This window comes from Notothenia rossii, assembly GCF_949606895.1.
Source record: "Notothenia rossii genome assembly, chromosome: 2".
NCBI lineage: Eukaryota > Metazoa > Chordata > Actinopteri > Perciformes > Nototheniidae > Notothenia > Notothenia rossii.
This window is the reverse complement of record NC_136904.1, coordinates 56,718,823-56,738,183: the sequence shown is the minus strand read 5'-3', so window position 1 is coordinate 56,738,183 and position 19,361 is coordinate 56,718,823. Positions and strand designations below refer to the sequence as shown.

Genomic DNA, 19,361 nt, shown 5'->3' with positions numbered 1-19,361 from the left:
ATCTCTTGAAATACTACGGTAAGCCATGCACAGAATTGGTTTTATATGATATACATATGTAAACAAATGTCTCAGAGTAGCATTAGTCTGTGGGTGTGTTTCTTTAACATCCCTGACAAAGAATGCTGGACAAAAAATGAGCAAATCTGTGATATTCATAAAAAGATTGCTCCGGTTTACAAGTTTGACCAGTGTGTGTTGATTTGTTTTGCAGAATACCGGCGAGAAAGTGCAGTGGCTCACTCCAGCGGCCGCTCGCGGCTCTCCCTGCTGCTCCAGTCCCCCAGTGCCAAGTTCCTGTGCAGCCCCGATTTCTTCACCGTGCTGCATTCTAACCCTGTCAGTTCCACATCTGTGACCCCCCACCCCTCACACAGACCCAATATACAAGCACACACACTGAAGTCACCCTAACTCGTAATTTTCCCTGTTTTCACATTGTACCTAGCCCTGCAGATAGATTGGGTTCACGTTTTATGGGGCATAGACCATGTATAGACAATGGGATTCATAATGTAGTTTAAAAAACAAAAAAAAACTAATTAATCCATCATTTAATGAATAATTTGCTATAATACCGTTTCAATTTTTCACTATTTCACATCTTAATGATTTCATTTGCATATTGTTAACATCATGCTGTATGCAGCACTGATCCAACACATTATATATAAGACTGTTATGTCAAGCGTTTACTTTGAATGATTTTCAATTCACTGGTTTCAGGACATTTCGTCCAAAAAAAAACAACAACTAGTGTTAAAATAATATTATCCACATTGTCTTGCATTTTGAGTGATTGAAGTGAAAAGACCTCAAATCTGTCCTCTTGTCTCTGATGCCCCCCCTCTGCCCTCTCTGCTCAGAGTGCCTACCGCATGTTTACGAGCAACACCTGCCTGAAGCACATGATCAGCAAGGTGCGCCGGGACGCTCACTACTTTGAACGCTACCAGCACAACCGTGACCTTGTCACCTTCCTCAACATGTTCTCCAACAAGCAGCTGGAGCTCCCCCGGGGCTGGGAGATGAAGCACGACCAAACTGGGAAGGTGTGTGAGTGTGTGTCGTATGTTTGTGGGGGGGGGGGTTGTGACCCCACACCTTGGCTTTTTGACCTGAGATAACTCAACCATGAAGCTCATTTATTAATTATCTTTAAAAAAAGAAAAAAAACATTTAAATTCAGTAACCTAATCCAAGTAACACAATATTAAAGTCACCTAATTTAAATTATTTCCGCTACTTTGAATCGTTACCTAATGTGCTCATTGCCTATCAACTGTTTTCACGTTGATATTTTTTTGCAATAACTTACTCTGTAATGTGATACTGCCCCTTTATTCTGCTTTATCTCCAAAATAATGGCCACATTTCCACCTAATAAAGGCCCAGTGTGAGACTTCTTTTGTGAAGTTTTGTTAAATGTGCACATGAGCATGATAGTGTATTATAGTTTATTTTAAAATGTATTTGAAATTATAATTGTACATATCCCCATTTGTATTAAATGTATCAACAATCTGGATCTGTGAGAGAAAAGCTTTTTTTGTTTCATTACATGACATGTCACTTGTTAGACGCTTTTATCCAAAGCGACTTACATACTCAATACTGTGGGCAATCCCCACAGGAGTCATTTGGGGTGAAGTGTCTCAGGGACACAACGACATGCTGACTGCAGTGGCGTTTCAACCCTGATCCGAACACAAACGCAATAACCCACTGCGCCACACGCCTCCCAACATTTTCATAATTACGTATCTTAATTCCATGTATTACTACACCACACCCTACATGTGTGTCCACTCATTGTCCAATATAGTTACTGCTGATTTGTTGTTGTTATTGATTCTGCATATAAAGATGTGTTAAGTCTATCCATGCATGACATCTCAATCCTCAGGCCTTCTTTGTGGACCACAACTGTCGCTCTACGACCTTCATTGACCCCCGGCTCCCCCTCCAGAGTTCTCGCTCCACTGGGCTGTTGGCCCACCGCCAGCACCTGAGCCGCCAGCGCAGCCACAGTGCTGGGGAGGTGAGAGACTGCACCACCAGTCACCTGGAGTCAACTTAATGCTGGGGAGACACTGCAATGTTTGTAGAGGCCACTTTGAAGGAGAAAGTATTTTGTGAGTTCCTACTTTTGTTGGCAGGGAAGTTATCCTGCCATTCCCTGAGGGGGAACCGTGAAGCAAGGACAGCAGGGCGGATTTCAATTAAAGTCAGATAGAAAATAGAAACGAATGGCATTAATTTGAAACAGCTGTTTATTATAGTCAAACTCTTAAATCGTGATTCCTGCAACATAGTCCTTAAAGATTTAATACTGTAATCCCAGAATTAAAGGTTGCTCCGCTCATCTTCTAAAGCTCTACAAACAGCATCACTGTGATTCGCTTAGTATGATTGTGTAGACTGGGGGCCATTGACAATATCATTCTTGTCTCTTAAATGTTTAGAAACTTCACGTTACTAGGTTCAGTTTTCCTCTTAAAGACTTTTGGATTTTGGATAGGTGTCCTGTAAAAAATCAGTGCATACTTACACAGTAGGGAATATTTGAAAAAGGTGACTCTCAATAACCTTTTTACTACGGGAAAATACAAATGTAACTGTTTAAAGGTACTAAATGTAACTTTCATAAAACCCTTTTCATGATATTATAAATGGAATAACGTTACTTTCTGTAATGTTCCAATAATGTATTTCGTCCATTGGCTCCGAGATACTAACTAGCTTGCAGTTTGCAACCTTAACCTTGACCTTAGCTTGGCTTACAGCTAGTTAGCCGTCCCTGTGTTGCATCGGTCTTTGCTAGTAAAAAGCATTCATTAACTATACACCTTAACATTGTAAAGAGAGACTGTGGCTCAGTGGGCTAGTGCGTTGATCTTCTGATCAGGGGAGCACCAGTTCCACCCCCCCTGCAGTCAGCATGTCGTTGTGTCCCTGGGAAAGACACTTCACCCCAGATTGCTCCTGTGGGGATTAGCCACAGTACTGAATGTATGTTATTCCCTTTGGATAAAAGCGTCTAACAACTGACATGTAATGGACTGTTTATAATTCAATTTAGCTGGGGAAGTAATTTGGCAAGCTAGCCTGCTAACTTAACCTCTTATGGTGCATTTCCATTGCAGGGCCTCACTCAGCTTAGTACGGTATAGTTAGGCCTTGGTAGGCCAGGCTCACTTTATGCTGCGTTTCCATTACAGTTTAGTAGCTGGGGGAGTAGCTATAGTAACGCAGTGTAGGCGGAGCCGTGACGCCATCTTCAATGCGAACCACTGGAAAACAACATCAGCCATTAGCTGTTAGCACTCAGAGCTCACAGCTCCTCATACTGTATCTGTTCAGAAACTAGGCAAAAGTTAAACAAGTACAAACCACAGACTGTCTGTGTCATGGCGAATACAGTCGCTGGTTTATTTATGTCTGTAGGTCGCTGTTGTGAGTGTGGACGTTCAGAGCATATACTGCGTTAGCTTAGCCGATCTCCATTCAGAAAACACGCATTTTAAAAGGTTTTTCGCCTACCGTCTGTCTGCAGACTTGTCAAAGCATGAATTCATGGTTTTTACTAACCGGTATGTGTATTACAATTAAATCACGGTCAATTATGTTCATTTTGTTGTAGTTGTAGCCCCCTTGCCAGCGATTCTCTCTCTCTAGTTTAGCATACTCCAACCCAGTCTCACGGCATTTCGTGTTATAGTCACAACATTTAATCTATTGATTCTTGTTCACCAACACGATTTCCCCTTTTTTTCGTGTCACACAGAATGATTTTAAAAGCAATGTATTTCTATTGGTAGTATGTTTCGTGCCTGCACCACGTCTTTTTTATCCGTTCAGGTCTTGGAAAACCGGAAGCTGTGTGGTTCATAAAAACATGTTCTTACTCAATATCAAGCCACAATTATTGTTTTTATTTTAAATCATATAATGTCGGACTTTTTTTGTCGTCTGTGAGGAAAAGAAATGGGGCTCAGAGCCTCAGAATACTGAAATATGTATTTTTTTAAATATTTTTTTTCAATTCTTTTCTAAATAACACACTGTTATTTACTCACCAATAACACACAATTATTCTTGTTTTTATTTATTTGTTTAATTCTATAATATCTGGCTTTTTTGGCATCCGTCAGGAACTGAATTTCAAAATAAAAATAACAGGAAACAGACGTAGCATCATTGCGATACACAGCCACTGAACTGATTACCCAAGATCCTCAGCTATGGTTTAAGCTCGCTGATTGGATGTTTTAGCCGCAATGGTGGGACTGGAACAGTCCATAGGGATATGTATGGAGCTATTTCAGGGTCATAAGTTTTGATCATTCAAAAAAATACAATTTATTTGAAAGTTCAAGTTTTTATCCTGAACTTTGAAAAATACAATGATGTATTCAAAATAAAAAAAAGTATTTGAAATAATTTTTCAGGTTGAATATTACTTGATTCAGTTCAGCAATTTTTTTGAATAATGTATTTATTTTCAGATTTCACTTTTATACATATTTTGATATTTGAATCCTTATTTTTTTCAGCACAGATTTTTCGTTTTCATATTCAAAACAATTATTTTTCAGTTTCAAATTTTGTTTTTTCAGGTTTCACATTGCTTTTCACCTTCAGATCATTTTTCACTTTCAGATCTTTTTTTTTCGCTTTCAGATCTTTTTTTTTCGCTTTCAGACTTTTGACCCTGATATTGCTTCGGGGGGCGGGGCTTACCAAAGAGTAGTTTGGCATCCTGAGTTACAGGCCTCCCTCCGTCATGTTGCCTTCATGGATGTTAGAAAACTGAGACCAGCGTCAAAGTTCCGTTAAGTGAGCTGTTGAGCATCGTAGTTGGCAACAATCAATGTAATAACGTAACCAGATGAGTGATTACTGCGCCCGGTATCATTTTACACACATTTGTATCATACAGATGCAGGACTTACACACGCCTGTTATCTGACCGACAGGTCCGCACGCACTCTCCAGCCGAAACTCTAATAAGCATTCATTCACAAACTAAATCAGGAGACCTTTAACGTTTTACGTCCGGTTCGCTCCTTTGTTCCTCGCTGTACACAGCTCCAGTTTGGGCATTGGCCTGTCATCAGATTGTATTTGTTGTTGCTGCTGCAGCGGAAGTTTAGTTCAATTATTTTTGATTAAATACTCCGAATCTCCACCCTCCATAATTGCACTTGCAGTTGCTTGCTACTTTCTAACGGCGGTGAGAGTGGTGCAGTGACGCTATTTTTTCTATATTAGATTTATGATTCGAAAATGATAAAAGTAGGGTAGACATGTGGATATTATCCGACTGAAAAAAACGTGCATTTACCTAACAGGTTCGTTTTCCACTGACCTTTTTTCGAGCTATTTTCCAAAATCCTATGGAGAAATCCCATTGCTATCTTGTCGAGGGAAACCGGGCGCAGTTTACTTCCGCTTTTTGGGACGCGTCACTGCACCACTAAGTTGATGCGATTTGATTGGATTGTGAGGCAAGGGAAGCCAGCCGCATGGCCCTGACCAATCACAGGTTGGCAGGGGCATGACGTGAGCCTCATCTGATTGGTCAATCCCTCCATTTTTTCCAGGGAAGCAAATTTCGGCTGGCCTCCTCTCGCAACAGAGAGTGCAATCTACTGTTTCACCATAACATCTAGAGGGGCGCTATTTCACTCTTTGTAAAATACTCAATGAGAATGGGGGAGAGACGGGCCGGCAGCAACACACAACAAAGAATTTCCGAAACTAAACGAAGTGTTTTTATTTATTTATTAAAATTATAATTACAATCCGAAAAAACAGGGGAAGTCTGGCTTCCCTTGGCCTCCAGGAGAAAACGCCACTGTGTGGGACTGATAAAGGTATTCTGATTCTGATCGCAAAAACCAAGCCAATACTATGCTGCGTTCATGGAGCTACGTGGAAGTGGGGAAGGAAAACGCTTGATTGCGGATACGTGATTTCAGATTCTAGCATAGTTTATTGCTCTTATACCTTGATTGTTGCCAACTACGATGCTCAACAGCTCGCTTAACGGAATGTTGATGCTGGTATCAGTTTTGTTTACCACCAATCACGGGAGTATTGTGTATAGAAAGTGTGTAGTTGTATTTCTTGCGCTACCTAACATCCATGAAGGCATCATGACAGAGGGAGGGCTGTCACTCAGGGTGCCAAACTACTCTTTGGTAAGCCCCGCCCTCCGAAGCAATATCAGGGTCAAAAGTCTGAAAGCGAAAAAAAAAGATCTGAAAGCGAGAAAAAAAGATCTGAAAGTGAAAAACAATCTGAAGGCGAAAAAAAGATTGAAACCTGAAAAAAAAAGATTTGAAACTGAAAAAAAAATTGTTTTGAATCTGAAAACGTAAAATCTGAAACTGAAAAGAACAAGTATTCAAATATCAAAATATGTATAAAAGTGAAATATGAAAATAAATATTTTATTAAAACATAATTGCTGAACTAAATCAAAATAATATTCAACCTGAAAATTATTTCAAATACTTTTTTTTGTTTTGAATACAACATTGTATTTTTCAAAGTTCAGGATGAAAACTTGGACTTTCAAATAAATTGTATTTTTTTGAATGATCAAAACTTATGACCCTGAAATAGCTCCATAGATATGGTGTTAATGCAATATGAAATCCGAAAAACTATTCTTTAAACATAAAATAATACTTTATTCCGAGTGTTTTTGCTTTTCTCTTTGGAAGTCATCACATAACGGCATTGTAATACACGGTTCGGCTGCATTACATATTACAGATCTGCCGTAGTTCTCTATTTATAGAGCCCTGATGAGAAGACCTTTGGAAAAACTGGAAGAAATGCCGCCGAAACTGAATACTTGATGTGGATCATAAATATATCAACATTAAACAACATCTTCAATTTCTCTTAAAACAAAACGTCTCTTTGCAGTATCAACACTCATTTGGCTGACTTTTACATTTGATCCAATTCGTAGATAGGTTATATTTACACCAAAACGGTGCACGGCTGATATAAAACTTACAAAGCCCTCCACCATCTGCCCCCCCCCCCCCCTACTCACTGACCTCCTCATCCTCTACCAACCACCCCGGTCCCTCAGATCCATCTCAGCCGGTTTGCTTCCCATCCCCAAGGCCAAACTCCGGAGCTTCGGGGATAGAGCCTTCTCTGTGGCAGCCCCGAAGCTCTGGAACTCCCTCCCCCAAGACCTCCGTGAGTCTGAGTTCCTCACCCTGTTCCAGTCCCGCCTCAAAACCCACCTCTTCAACTCTGTATCCATAAGCCCCCCCTCCCCTCTCAACCAACTTCCTCCTGACTGCTTTTCTGTTTTGTTTTGTTTCTTTGTTTCTTTTTGGTTTTGTTTTTGTTTTGTTTGTCTACCCTCCCTCCCAAATGTAAAGCGTCTTTAGGTTCAAGAAAAGCGCTATAGAAATACTATTATTATAAAAGGACTTGTAGTTTTTAAAGATATTACCGATTTTCTTTTAATATAAGAATGTAAATACTGAGTCTGAAATAGTATAGCAATATGCTGTAAAATTATGGGAAAACATGAATAAAACTACACATCTTCAGATGTTGAACATACATAAGTGTCCTACACTAATAATACAAAGTTATTATGGCTGTGTGTACCTTGTGTGCACCGCCTAGTGATTAAAGCACGTTATTGAATTATTTATTTTTTGGGTGTTATATTTGATGAAAAAAATATTAAGAGTACATACTTTCTTAGGGGGAAAGTAGAAGGTCAATGATAGAAATATAGAATATAAAAAATCAAGGAGATACTGTAAGTGATCTCTACAATAAAACAGTTTAGTGCTGGATGTACAAAGATTTTAATATGAGGATGTGCAAAACAGAAAAGCTAATTAACCTTTAACACATTAAAGAATACTTTAGGTTAAGGTCTTCTTTCAAATAAGAAAAAAGCTAAAGATAAATATTAAGCCTGACAAAGTACTTAACGTCTAATATATTGCTTTCCTGCAATGTTAACTATGTTGAAACACTTACTTTAACTGATATTATACACATTAATTATACTCTTATGTTTGTAGATAGAATAAGAAATTTGCAGAATATGACAGTTTAATGGTGGACGTATACACACATTGATAGATGTCTTGTAATGCACTGTTGAGGAACCTTTGACCCAAGTTTTTCATTCATTGCATAACTGCGCTGTAGTTGTGTATATGGTATGTCAATAAACCTTAGAAAATCTTGAAATCTTGAAAGGGATGTGCAAAATAGCCATTATACAGTTTTTAATTAACTATTAGTAGAGAATAACGAGTAACGAATATACTTTATTACTCGTTTCCATTCATGTCAATTGCAGATAAATGTTTAGTCTTCTCAATCACCAACTATCAAATGTCTCTCCTGATTGTTGGCACTTGACAATCACCTTTTCCTGAATTTTACTCAGGTGTAACTAAAGTCGGATTTAAGGGTCGTTTATATTTCACATCATTAATCAGAATCTACAAAGTAACTCAAATAAATGTAGTGGAGTAAAAATGCCAGGTTAACCTCTGAATTGTAGTGGAGTAGAATTACAAAGTAACAATGAGCTGTCATGTGGGTATATATTAATGCTGCGCATTATGGACACAAGCAATTTTCACCCATTTATTAATTATATGTTTTACATTTGATAACACCAATGTGTTTAATACTGGCAACTTCTAATTGTGGGGAAAACGTAGAGACGTCACATAGAACATTTTGCGAAACACAATAGCCAGCATGTGTAGTTCTGGGAGGGCGTTCGATTCCAGTTTTGGATAATCTGGCGTGGTTTCGTTCCATTTCAAACAGCTGTTTGACGCTCGGCGTAACCTTTGCGCACTGCCACTCCAACATCCAATCCCGGAGCTTGAAGAATAATCACAGGGACAGTAATCCTAAACGATAGCTGGGGATTATCGGTAGTGTAGTGTCTTCGGCCATCCTAAACTCAGAAATGTTTTTCGGATTTTATATTGCATTAACACCATATCCCTACATGCATTGCGGCTAAAACATCCAATCAGCGAGCTTAAACCATAGCTGAGGATCTTGGGTAATCCTTTCAGTGGCTATGTATCGCAATGATGCTCGAAATGTCCCTTATAGGCCTACGTCTGTTTCCGGTTATTTTTATTTTGAAATTCAGTTCCTGAGGGACGCCAAAAAAGCCCGAGATTATAGAATTAAACAAATAAATAAAAACAAGGATAATTGTGTGTTATTGGTGAGTAAATAACAGTGTGTTATTTAGAAAAGAATAACAAATTAGAAGGAAAAAAAGATTTAAAAAATACAGATTTCAGTATTCTGAGGCTCTGAGCCCCATTTCTTTTCCTCACAGACGACACGAAAACGCAACCAAAAACGGCACACTTAAACCGCGCTCCGCGCTGAAGTGAAAATGCGCCATAGGAGTTAGATGTTAGCGAGCCAGTAAGCTAAAGTTAGCCAACTAGCTTCAACTCAGCACGCAAGCTAGCTTATTGAACAGTGAAATCAGGCCAGGAGAAGATCATCCACTCAAGACAGCATTTTGCTACGTGTGCTACACGCCGTTATGCAGTGGAGCTGAACAGACGCAAAAGACTCAAGAGTGCAAATAAACGCTAAATCCTCTTGATTTTAGCGGCAAAACATCCCAACACTTTCACATACAAATCAGTCCCCATTGTTATAGACAACTGAGAATGTCGGGGAGCGTATCAATTGTTACATAATATCCTCCTGGGACCCGAGGAAAAAAGTGTCTTCCAATATCCTTTTTTTTGTGATTTCCTACCTATTTAGGGTAAAAAAAACATCTTGCAATTTAGACTTTTTTTATTTTATTTTATTTTAAAATGTTACAGTATGTCCACTGTAGAGGACGTCGGGACCATATTAGTTTGAAAAGACAGCCAAAATGAACAGATAGACCAGGGGTGCCCACACTTTTTTGGCTGGTGAGCTACTTTTGAAATGACCAGCTAACCGAGGTCTACCAACCAAAAATAAAATCCCAAATTGCAAGGGTTGCTGAATAACACGTTTTATTTTTACATGGGATAACTACAATAGGGCTGCAACAAACGACTCATTTGATTATCGATTAATCTATAGATTAATGAAACGATTAATCGACTATTCGGACTATTACTGTGTGCCTTGCACAATTTCTCAAACGCTCTTATTTAGCCATCAACTTTTAGATTTAGTTTGAGGTTGTTTTAGGCATGTGGAAACTAACAATGAAGACAATAAAGATCAATACTTGATTCAAAAATACATATATTATTAAATTAACTTAACAAATTGTGAACAAAATTAACATTGCTTTTTATTTTAATTAAATAAATAATATTTCACATCAAAAGAAACAACAATGTTTTAACAAATCTTATTAAATAATCTGATGACAGAACTGTAAACAGAATAGCTGAAACTTTAACAAAATAAATAACTCAGTTACCTCTAATCATTAACCCATGTTTGTATAATTGAGTTAACTCTGTGTGTTGCTGCTAGCATACATAACACCTGACGTGGAAACGTGACTCGTGGATGGGGCTACAGAGCTACTAGAAAGACAGTCGAACCCGGTGCATTCCTCCGTCTGAATGTGGTGCACTTTTGCTAAATGTTTAGACAAATTGCTCGTGTTACCGCCCTTACATGCTAAACACTTTTGGTGACGAGCATTGTCCACCTCAAGACGGGTAACATGTAACCACACCTTGGAGCGCTTCTCTCCACCATCTCCTCCGTGTGTTGCTGCATGTAGCAGATGCGTGTGTGTAAACTGCCCCGCCCCCTTGCAAACAGACGGGGGAGAGAGATCTCTTCTGGATTGGAAAGATAGAAAATACACCGACCATAGACGCATTTGTTTGTCTTTTTGCATTTTAGAAACGAGTTGGCGACACTAAGACTAAGAGATAATGTTTGTGTAGCAATAATACATGACCTTTCTCTTTCTCAACTCGCTACTCGGAGGGAAGTCGCTGTCATATGCCTTGTGAACACTCCGATAATGCCTCTCCACGTTACCTTTCTTTGGCAGAGCGACGCTTGCTTTACAAATAAGGCAAATAACCTTTGAATGTGACATCACAAAAAAAGATTCTCCCTCTCATTCTGTGTGGAAGTGGTATGTCTTTAGCTTTTTGCTCGTTCCCGCACTCATTTTGTTGTTTGTCTCTCCCGGCACTTGACTGATTTTGTATCGCTTTGCATTCTGGGTTAACAGACTGGAAAGCAAGAGGTCGCTTTTTCTGTCAATCAAGTCAACTCCTGAATTAAGTGGCAGGGAGGCCAAGGGAGGAGGGATCAAAACCTGTTTTGTCTATTTTAACGGAGCTGGATTTTTTTTTATTTATGAATGACTCGCGATCTACCAGCATTGCCCCCGCGGTCGACCGGTCGACCGCGGTCGACGTACTGGGCACCTCTGAGATAGACTATGTAACGTATTATGGTTATAGAGTGATATTAATACAATAATACATTCACCTTTATTTAAAACATGAATAAGTAATTGATCTGAACATTGCTGTTTATTTGGTCACTAAAAAACTAGTTTGGTTTTTGGTGAATCTATCCAGATCTTAAAAGACTTTGTAGTCAATGTAGTGGGAAAAGTACCTCATTGACTCCATTCGGCACGGGCTGTGGGATCATCTTGACTAGTTGTATGGACGTGGTCTCCATTTGACCATGCTCATAGAAACAAAGCTGGCCTTCCTGAGGCAATTCTCATTTTTCATGGCTCCACTTAAAATGAAAACAACAATAAGACATACGTGCTACTCTTGGCCCACAGAGGGCCATGTCTTTCCAGCTCGTCCCTATCTGTCTCTCTGTCTGCATCTGTGTGCTCATGGAGCCTCCTGCATCTTTCCCCCCCTTCTTCTTGACCCTCTTCTATCCCAGGTGTGAAATCCTCATCTCTCTCATCATATGAGAGCTCAAAATCTTAATCTGCCTGAACTATCTGGTACAGAAAATGTCTGCTTCAGTTCCTTCTCCTGCAACAATATTGAGTCATATGATGTATATCATATAAGTGTGAGTCATGAAGTCCATGAAGATGGTCCTGACGTCCACTTGAATGGACATTTATAAAAGGGCTGTTATTTGAAAACTTGAATTATTTAATTTCTTTCAGAACTAATTATATAGTTCCTCTCATGTTAATAAACAAGAACATGTATGATTTTCATGGTAAAAATTACAATTATTCAACAATATTTGACTTCTCCTCCTGCTTCTATAACATTTTGTTTTTGGTATGCCAGCCATTTTGGATGAAAAGAAAGAGGAACTTCCCAGCATGCAATTTTAACCAATGACATATCACTGGAAAGACCAGGATGTCCTCTGTACAGTACATCAGGGATTAATAGAGTAGCTCCAAAGAGTGAAAGTAGATGTATGTTAACAAAATGTCCACTACAGTGGACATTTTCAATGGGCTGGGTCCCAGGAGGATATGGTACCTTTAACAAATTAAGGAACACCTACTTTTTCTTCTACGTTTGTCTTTCTAGTGTTTACACAGCAGACATCCTATATTTAATACTGTGATTAAATATATTTACAGCTGTTTTTTTTATACATTACTGAAATGAACGCAATGGCAGCTTGATGACATGTACATTTATGCATGTCGAATACTACAGAAAATGGTTTGCAATAACATAAGACATATATAGTTAATGAGTTAACAGAGAATGTTCAGATATCCGCTGGTTTATAGAACTAGGATGCGAGCTGAACTAATGTGCTTCCTTTTGTCAAAGGTGGTGGACGACTCCCGTCAAACCAACCCCCCCGTCATGCCGCGGCCGTCCAGCACCTTCAGTGGCTCCAGTCGAAGTCAGTACCACGATGTGGTGCCTGTGGGTAGGTCAGGCAGGATCACATGATGCATGCAATATAAGCAAAGCATAAAGTTCCAAACACACGCTAGAGTCAGAGATAAATGCACATTCTTCCTGTTCCTCCAGCCTACAACGACAAGATTGTGGGGTTTCTACGGCAACCCAACATTGTTGAGATTCTGCAGGAAAGGCAACCCGAGCTGGCCAGGAATAACTCGCTCAAGTAGGACGCTCACTCTTCCTCTCCTTCTTTCTCATTCCTTCCTTTCTCTCTCTCTCTCTCTCTTTCGCTTACACCCAACACCTCCATTATCATCATCAGTCAAACTGAACACGCAGGTAACCTTTCATCCTAATGGACTGTGTCAGTTTACCCCCTGATATGTATGTGTGTGTGTGTGTGTGTGTGTGTGTGTGTGTGTGTGTGTGTGTGTGTGTGTGTGTGTGTGTGTGTGTGTGTGTGTGTGTGTGTGTGTGTGTGTGTGTGTGTGTGTGTGTGTGTGTGTGTGTGTGTGTGTGTGTGTGTGTGTGTGTCTGTGTCTGTGTGTCTGTGTGTGTGTGTGTGTGCAGGGAGAAGGTGCAGTTTATTCGCAGTGAGGGGGTGACAGGGCTGGCTCGTCTCTCCAGCGATGCTGACCTGGTCATGCTGCTCAGGTGAGGCTGTACCTGTGTGTCAGTGTGTGGCTCTAGGGGACTTACTATTGGTCACAAGCAGCTCACTCCCAGAACAACAGGGGTTGGGTATCGCCACTGATTCCCAGAAACAATATGATTCAATATCCATTCCTTTCTGGTAATTATACCCCAAACATGAAAAACCATATGCACATCTTACATACAGTATAGCTTTATATACGTATACATATAGTACAGCTGTTCCTTAATCCAAAATGCAACCAGACATCTGCCTTTAGGAGCTGATCTTGGCTTATTTTTTGTCAGCAGATTACTTGTGCCTCATGTGGATCTTGATACCATGCAAGACTAAAAAGCATCAACCACCCACGAGAGAAGGCGTATATTAAAAGATTGATCAGGGGGTTTATAAATCCAAATATCATCATTCATTTGATTGAAGATCAATTTAAAACATACCATTTATATATTTTTAAACCTAGCCGTACAGTCTCATTTGATCCACCTGTGTTAATGCCGTGTAGTTCTCAGAAGTCTGACTGTGTTCTGGGTGTGTCTCTCTCTCTTTCAGCTTATTTGAGGAGGAGGTGATGTCATACATTCCTCCGCTGCTTCACCAGAGTTACTGCCTCTCGTCTCCTCAGAGCTCCCCCGGTGAGTTTCACTCTGTCCGCTCAGGTTTATTGGCATGATGCTCCCTGTCTGGCCTTTATTAAATTCTCTCTTTTTATTAAATGTTACACCTTCCACCATGAGGTTCGGTTTACCTTGGCTTTTCAAATAGAAGATGCAATTTCATATATAATACAGGTTGATATAAAACATAACATACAAAAGACTACTTTAAACATAAACGCACATGTCCTTTTTTCAATGATTCAATATGCAGTAGAGTAAATCTTGAATGATGTACAGAACTATATCTAAGTTTATTTTTTTAATTTAAAATGAAGCTACTTGTTTTACTAGACGGGTATTGAATAATCCGGTTGTTTCTTGTTTTTGTGTGTATTGTTAAGGATGCCATATCCTCTGTGGCCTGTGTGTAAAGTGCTGTTAATATATTATGTGGAAAAGTAGCGACTGTTGTTGAAGCAGCTAATGAGAATCTTAACTAATATAAACCTATACACACACACACACACACACACACACACACACACACACACACACACACACGTCCCTGAATATCTTCAAAGACCATATACATTTTAAGAAGCTGTCGTTATAATTTCCAAGAAAAGCAAAAACTAAAGAATTATAATTCGCTAATCAAATGCCTATATATTTTTCATTTTTTCTGTTCAGTGATTTTTGGTTGAATTTCTACAATACACGTCAGCTTATTTCACATTTGTGCATACCAAGTAGCCATGTATTTTATATATTTATAGTTATTTGGGTGAAATAGTAGTAGTGGACATACACACCCAAAAACACAATTCCTGTCATTGTTTATCTGTGACTGTCTTCCCACACTGAGCCTACCTATGAGCAGACTCATGGAGAGATGTGCCTCTGTGTGTTGTTGTGTTGAGGACAACAGGCTGATACAAAATAACAATAACCAGGATCAACCTGGGTAATGTGCTGTCATGTTCAGATTCTGAATTCAACTCCAGATTTCTCCTCTCTCATTCAGGCTTAAGCCAATTTCTGCTTTGGGTCAATTTATCTCAATCTCTTTTTATCGGTTTTCCAATTCCCTCCCCCCCCCACCCCCCCCTTTTTTTTTTTGTCTGTCAACCACATTAACATTGTCCATTTCTCTGCCTTTTTCTTTTTTTCCTGCCTCCCCAACCCCTCTTATATCTCAGGCACCCAACGAGCCAATGCCCGTGCTCCCGCTCCCTACAAGCGAGATTTTGAGGCTAAACTGAGGAACTTCTATCGAAAGCTGGAGACCAAGGGTTATGGACAGGGACCGGGAAAAGTCAAGTAGGTTTCAAACTCCAAAGGTAGTCAAGTATGGATTGTCTGATTTAGCACTGATTTATATAGAATACAGGATAACAGGCAGGAGAAAGATAAGTGCGTATTTCTCTGTCTGCAGTTGAATCTATACTGAAACATGTTGTAATAAAGTATTAAGTAGGGATTTCTTTCTCTGAAAAGAAAAACAATCTGTCTTTCTGCTAAAAAATAATCGAGGTCCATCAACCAGTCTATAAATATCTTAAAAATAAAGATGGATGACATCTAATTAGGGCTCTTCAGCGTTAGAGGATGAGTCTGGAAATATCACACATTTTTAATGCTGTCTATATTCTGATATATCTTCATCCTCTGTGCCATAGAGCTCCATCGTGAGACCAACCATTTTAATATTACATCAGCTTGCTACTGTGTGGCACTGGGTGACATGAACACACACTTTATTTATTGTCACACATACATCTTCCTGCTGACACAAAGACTCACCAGAGAACCAGATGTGTAGTAATCCGCTGCATTACTTAAGTACTAAAGTCATTTACTTTAGTACATTTTAGTGCTAAAACAATTGCATTTAAAATCCAAACTGACAAAAAAATATCTGTTGAAGTAATATTCCAAGCCAAAATGTTAAAATAATGTAGTTTTCAGCCTCTCAAATACAGTTTGTAGATGTCCTGCCTTTCTCTTTTTCTTTATGATATTAAAGTGGATATCTCTGGGTTTTGAACTTCTACACAACAAGACATTATTCACATACACTCTAAAAACAAATGCCTTGGCTCAACAAAGAAAATCAACGCAACAGTTTGCATCGATGTTTATTGAGTTAAGACAACTTCTAATGAAATTGTCTTAAAGCAACTAAGTTATTTGAGTTAGGGGAGAAGGCTTTTCCTCTACAATCAAAGGTGTTTTTAATTACCACTTACTTCATATTTGGTAGCATAAACACACGTTTTGAAGTTGATTACTCAAAAGATTAAGTTGTTCCGACTACTTTTACCACATGATTTAAAAGGAATTTTAAGTTGTATGGGTAACACTTTATTTTGATAGTCCATAGTTAACACTCTATAAGTCATCAGTTGACATTCAACAACACTGTTTCAACAGACAAGTAACATGCATTCAACTAACTGCCAGTAGAATATACATTAACCATTGGTTGATGATCAACAGATAAGCAACTAAAGTTCAGTCTATTACAGTAAGCATTAGTTGATGATCAACAGATAAGCAACTTTAGAGTTTAGTTGACTATTACATTAAGCATTAGTTGATGATCAACATATATGCTACTTTAAAGTTTAGTTGACTATTACATTAAGCATTAGTTGATGATCAACAGATAAGCAACTTTAGAGTTTAGTTGACTATCTGTTGATCGTCAACTAATCTAGAGTTGACTATTAGTATACTTTTAGTAGGTTCTCCACTAAGCATTTGTAGGCATGTGTTAGGACTATCCAATTAAAGTGAAAAACAGTTGAGAACAGTAGAAAGTCTATAACCTATCAACAGAACACATACATTCATCCACTAATTATATGCAACAGACATGGGAATAAAGCGAAATGTTTTGCACAACTGATCACGAACACTGGATAACTGAAGTCAATACCAGGCTATAAAGCACAGTAGAACAAACACTATACAAAGCAACAGCTCATCCCCTTTTCTGCCAGGTAATTCTGAATGTGGGTTGAGCGTTGTTGTTGTTGTTGTTGTTGTTGTTGTTGTTGTTGTTGTTGTTGTTGTTGTAGGGGGGGAGTTTTTTCATTTTGGAAAGCTACTTTGGGGAAGTTTTTTGGCGACCTGTTAATAATTATGTTTAGATGTCCTTTAGTAGGATTGAATGTGGTTCACAACTGTTCAGTTTTTACTTGTCGTATATTATTAAAATAAAAAAGCTTTCTTTCTCTGATATGCTGTGTATAGTGTTTGTTCTACTGTGATTTATAGCCTGGTATTGACTTCAGTTATCCAGTGTTCGTGATCAGTTGTGCAAAACATTTAGCTTTTGTCTGTTGCATATCATTAGTGGATGAAAGTATGTGTTCTGTTGATAGGTTATAGACTTTCTACTGTTCTCAACTGTTTTTCACTTCAATTGGATAGTCCTAACACATGCCTACAAACGCTTAGTGGAGAACCTACTAAAAGTATACTAATAGTCAACTCTAGATTAGTTGACGATCAAGTCAACTAAACTCTAAAGTTGCTTATCTGTTGATCATCAACTAATGCTTAATGTAATAGTCAACTGAACCTTAGTTGCTTATCTGTTGATCATCAACTAATGCTTAATCTAATAGTCAACTGAACCTTAGTCGCTTATCTGTTGATCATCAACTAATGCTTAATGTAATAGTCAACTGAACTTTAGTTGCTTATCTGTTGATCATCAACTAATGCTTAGTTACTTGTCGGTTTGAACGGTGCTGTTGAATGTCAACTGACACATGTCAACTGATGCACTGTTGACATGCTACTAAATGTCAACTGATGACTTATAGACTGTTAACTATGGACTATCAAAATAAAGTGTTACCGTTGTATGTACTTAATTACCCTCATTCGGGATACAAGTTTTTAAGTTGATTACTCCACAAATTAAGTTGTTCCAACTTGTTTTACCGTATATTTAAAAGGAATTTTAAGTTGTATGTACTTAATTACCATCATTGTGAACACACGTTTTTTTAAGTTGACAACCATTTATAAATTAAGTTGCTCCAAATATATTGTATTCAATATTTTTTTTCTTAGCTTTTTCATGTTTTTGCCTTTTAAAGAAAGAAATTAATTCCACAACAAAAATATTAGGCGATTCACTTTTTATTTTCAACTGCAGTTGTTTATTTCAACACATGATGTTTCAATCAGGAGAGAATTCATTTTGTTTTAACATTTATTGACACATGCCATATGATAAGGTGCATGAACACCTAAAATCACAGCTGACTGCAGGAGAGAGGAGAACCATTTTATAGTTTGACTGCAGCAAGTTGATTGGCAGCTGGAGAATGAGGTGAATGTAATAGGTTAAAGAGAACGCCTGTGATGAGCTGATTATAAGCAGCTGTGGATGTATATACACCACCCAGTCTTCCTGAAAGAACTTGCGCTGAGCTTCATTTAAATCTTGAAAAAAAGATAAATTACACAAATTTAAATTGCCCCACAAATAATAAATAAACACATTAGCCATATTACCATCGGAAATGGGGACACAGCAAATAAATGCTGCCATCACAACGAAGTTAGAGGCCTTTGCATATTTAAAACCAGTGTCAAATATGTAAAATCATTAAAGTTTTTGTAAAACTACAGTAATAAACTCTCAATGGCCACCAATCTGCAGATCACACACATTAATTTTACAAAAGATGTAACAAAGATGTTTACACTGCCGACAGTCATTATTTGAAACACTATGAACACATTTAACGCAGAATGCTTGATCATTCATTTGTTTCCCTCCGCCACGATGGTTGCCATCGTATGGTCAGATCCTGGGGTGGACCGGTCACTGATGATGGCGATATTCATGTCCTTTTGAAGCACATTGAATAATAGGTTAGCGCATAAGAGATAATGAATTAGGTAACTGCATACTTTCTAAACTGTCACTCTTAGCTAATTCAGAGCCATTATTACCAGCTGCTGAAGTAACGCTGGTATTGTTTTCACCTATTGAGTCTGCATGTGTGTGTCATCATGGCAATGTGGTCCTGAAGACACACAGAGGTGCTTTTGAGAACTTTGCCCAGTGCTTAAATGCATGTGGACAGATTTTATCAATCACAACCGTGCAAGTTTTAGTGTATCTTCTCATATTTTTTGCAGGTTCCATACAATATTTGAACTGGTTAAGTGAAGAGCGGAAGCGAC

At 38.5% G+C, this 19,361-nt stretch overlaps 2 protein-coding genes across 6 annotated transcripts in view; one reads left to right on the top strand and one right to left on the bottom strand.

Moving 5' to 3' along the window:
- LOC307028569 (uncharacterized protein) overlaps positions 1-5,472 on the bottom strand; it is a 77,332-nt gene extending 71,860 nt beyond the window's left edge. Inside the window, exon 1 of one of the 2 annotated variants that reach the window (XR_013805037.1) lies at positions 5,372-5,472. The gene's annotated coding sequence lies outside the window, so the exon portion shown is untranslated. The remainder of the gene's footprint in view (positions 1-5,371) is intronic. The other variant, XM_079663712.1, reaches the window with a different exon arrangement.
- hecw2a (HECT, C2 and WW domain containing E3 ubiquitin protein ligase 2a) overlaps positions 1-19,361 on the top strand; it is an 85,993-nt gene that overhangs the window by 49,080 nt on the left and 17,552 nt on the right. Inside the window, exons 14-21 of one of the 4 annotated variants that reach the window (XM_079663709.1) lie at positions 215-339; positions 867-1,052; positions 1,907-2,041; positions 12,813-12,888; positions 13,020-13,116; positions 13,464-13,547; positions 14,101-14,183; positions 15,347-15,467. In XM_079663709.1, the coding sequence (XP_079519835.1) occupies positions 215-339; positions 867-1,052; positions 1,907-2,041; positions 12,813-12,888; positions 13,020-13,116; positions 13,464-13,547; positions 14,101-14,183; positions 15,347-15,467 (907 nt within the window). Of the gene's footprint in view, positions 1-214; positions 340-866; positions 1,053-1,906; positions 2,042-12,812; positions 12,916-13,019; positions 13,117-13,463; positions 13,548-14,100; positions 14,184-15,346; positions 15,468-19,361 lie in introns of all 4 variants that reach the window. The other 3 variants (XM_079663708.1, XM_079663711.1, XM_079663710.1) reach the window with 3 other exon arrangements.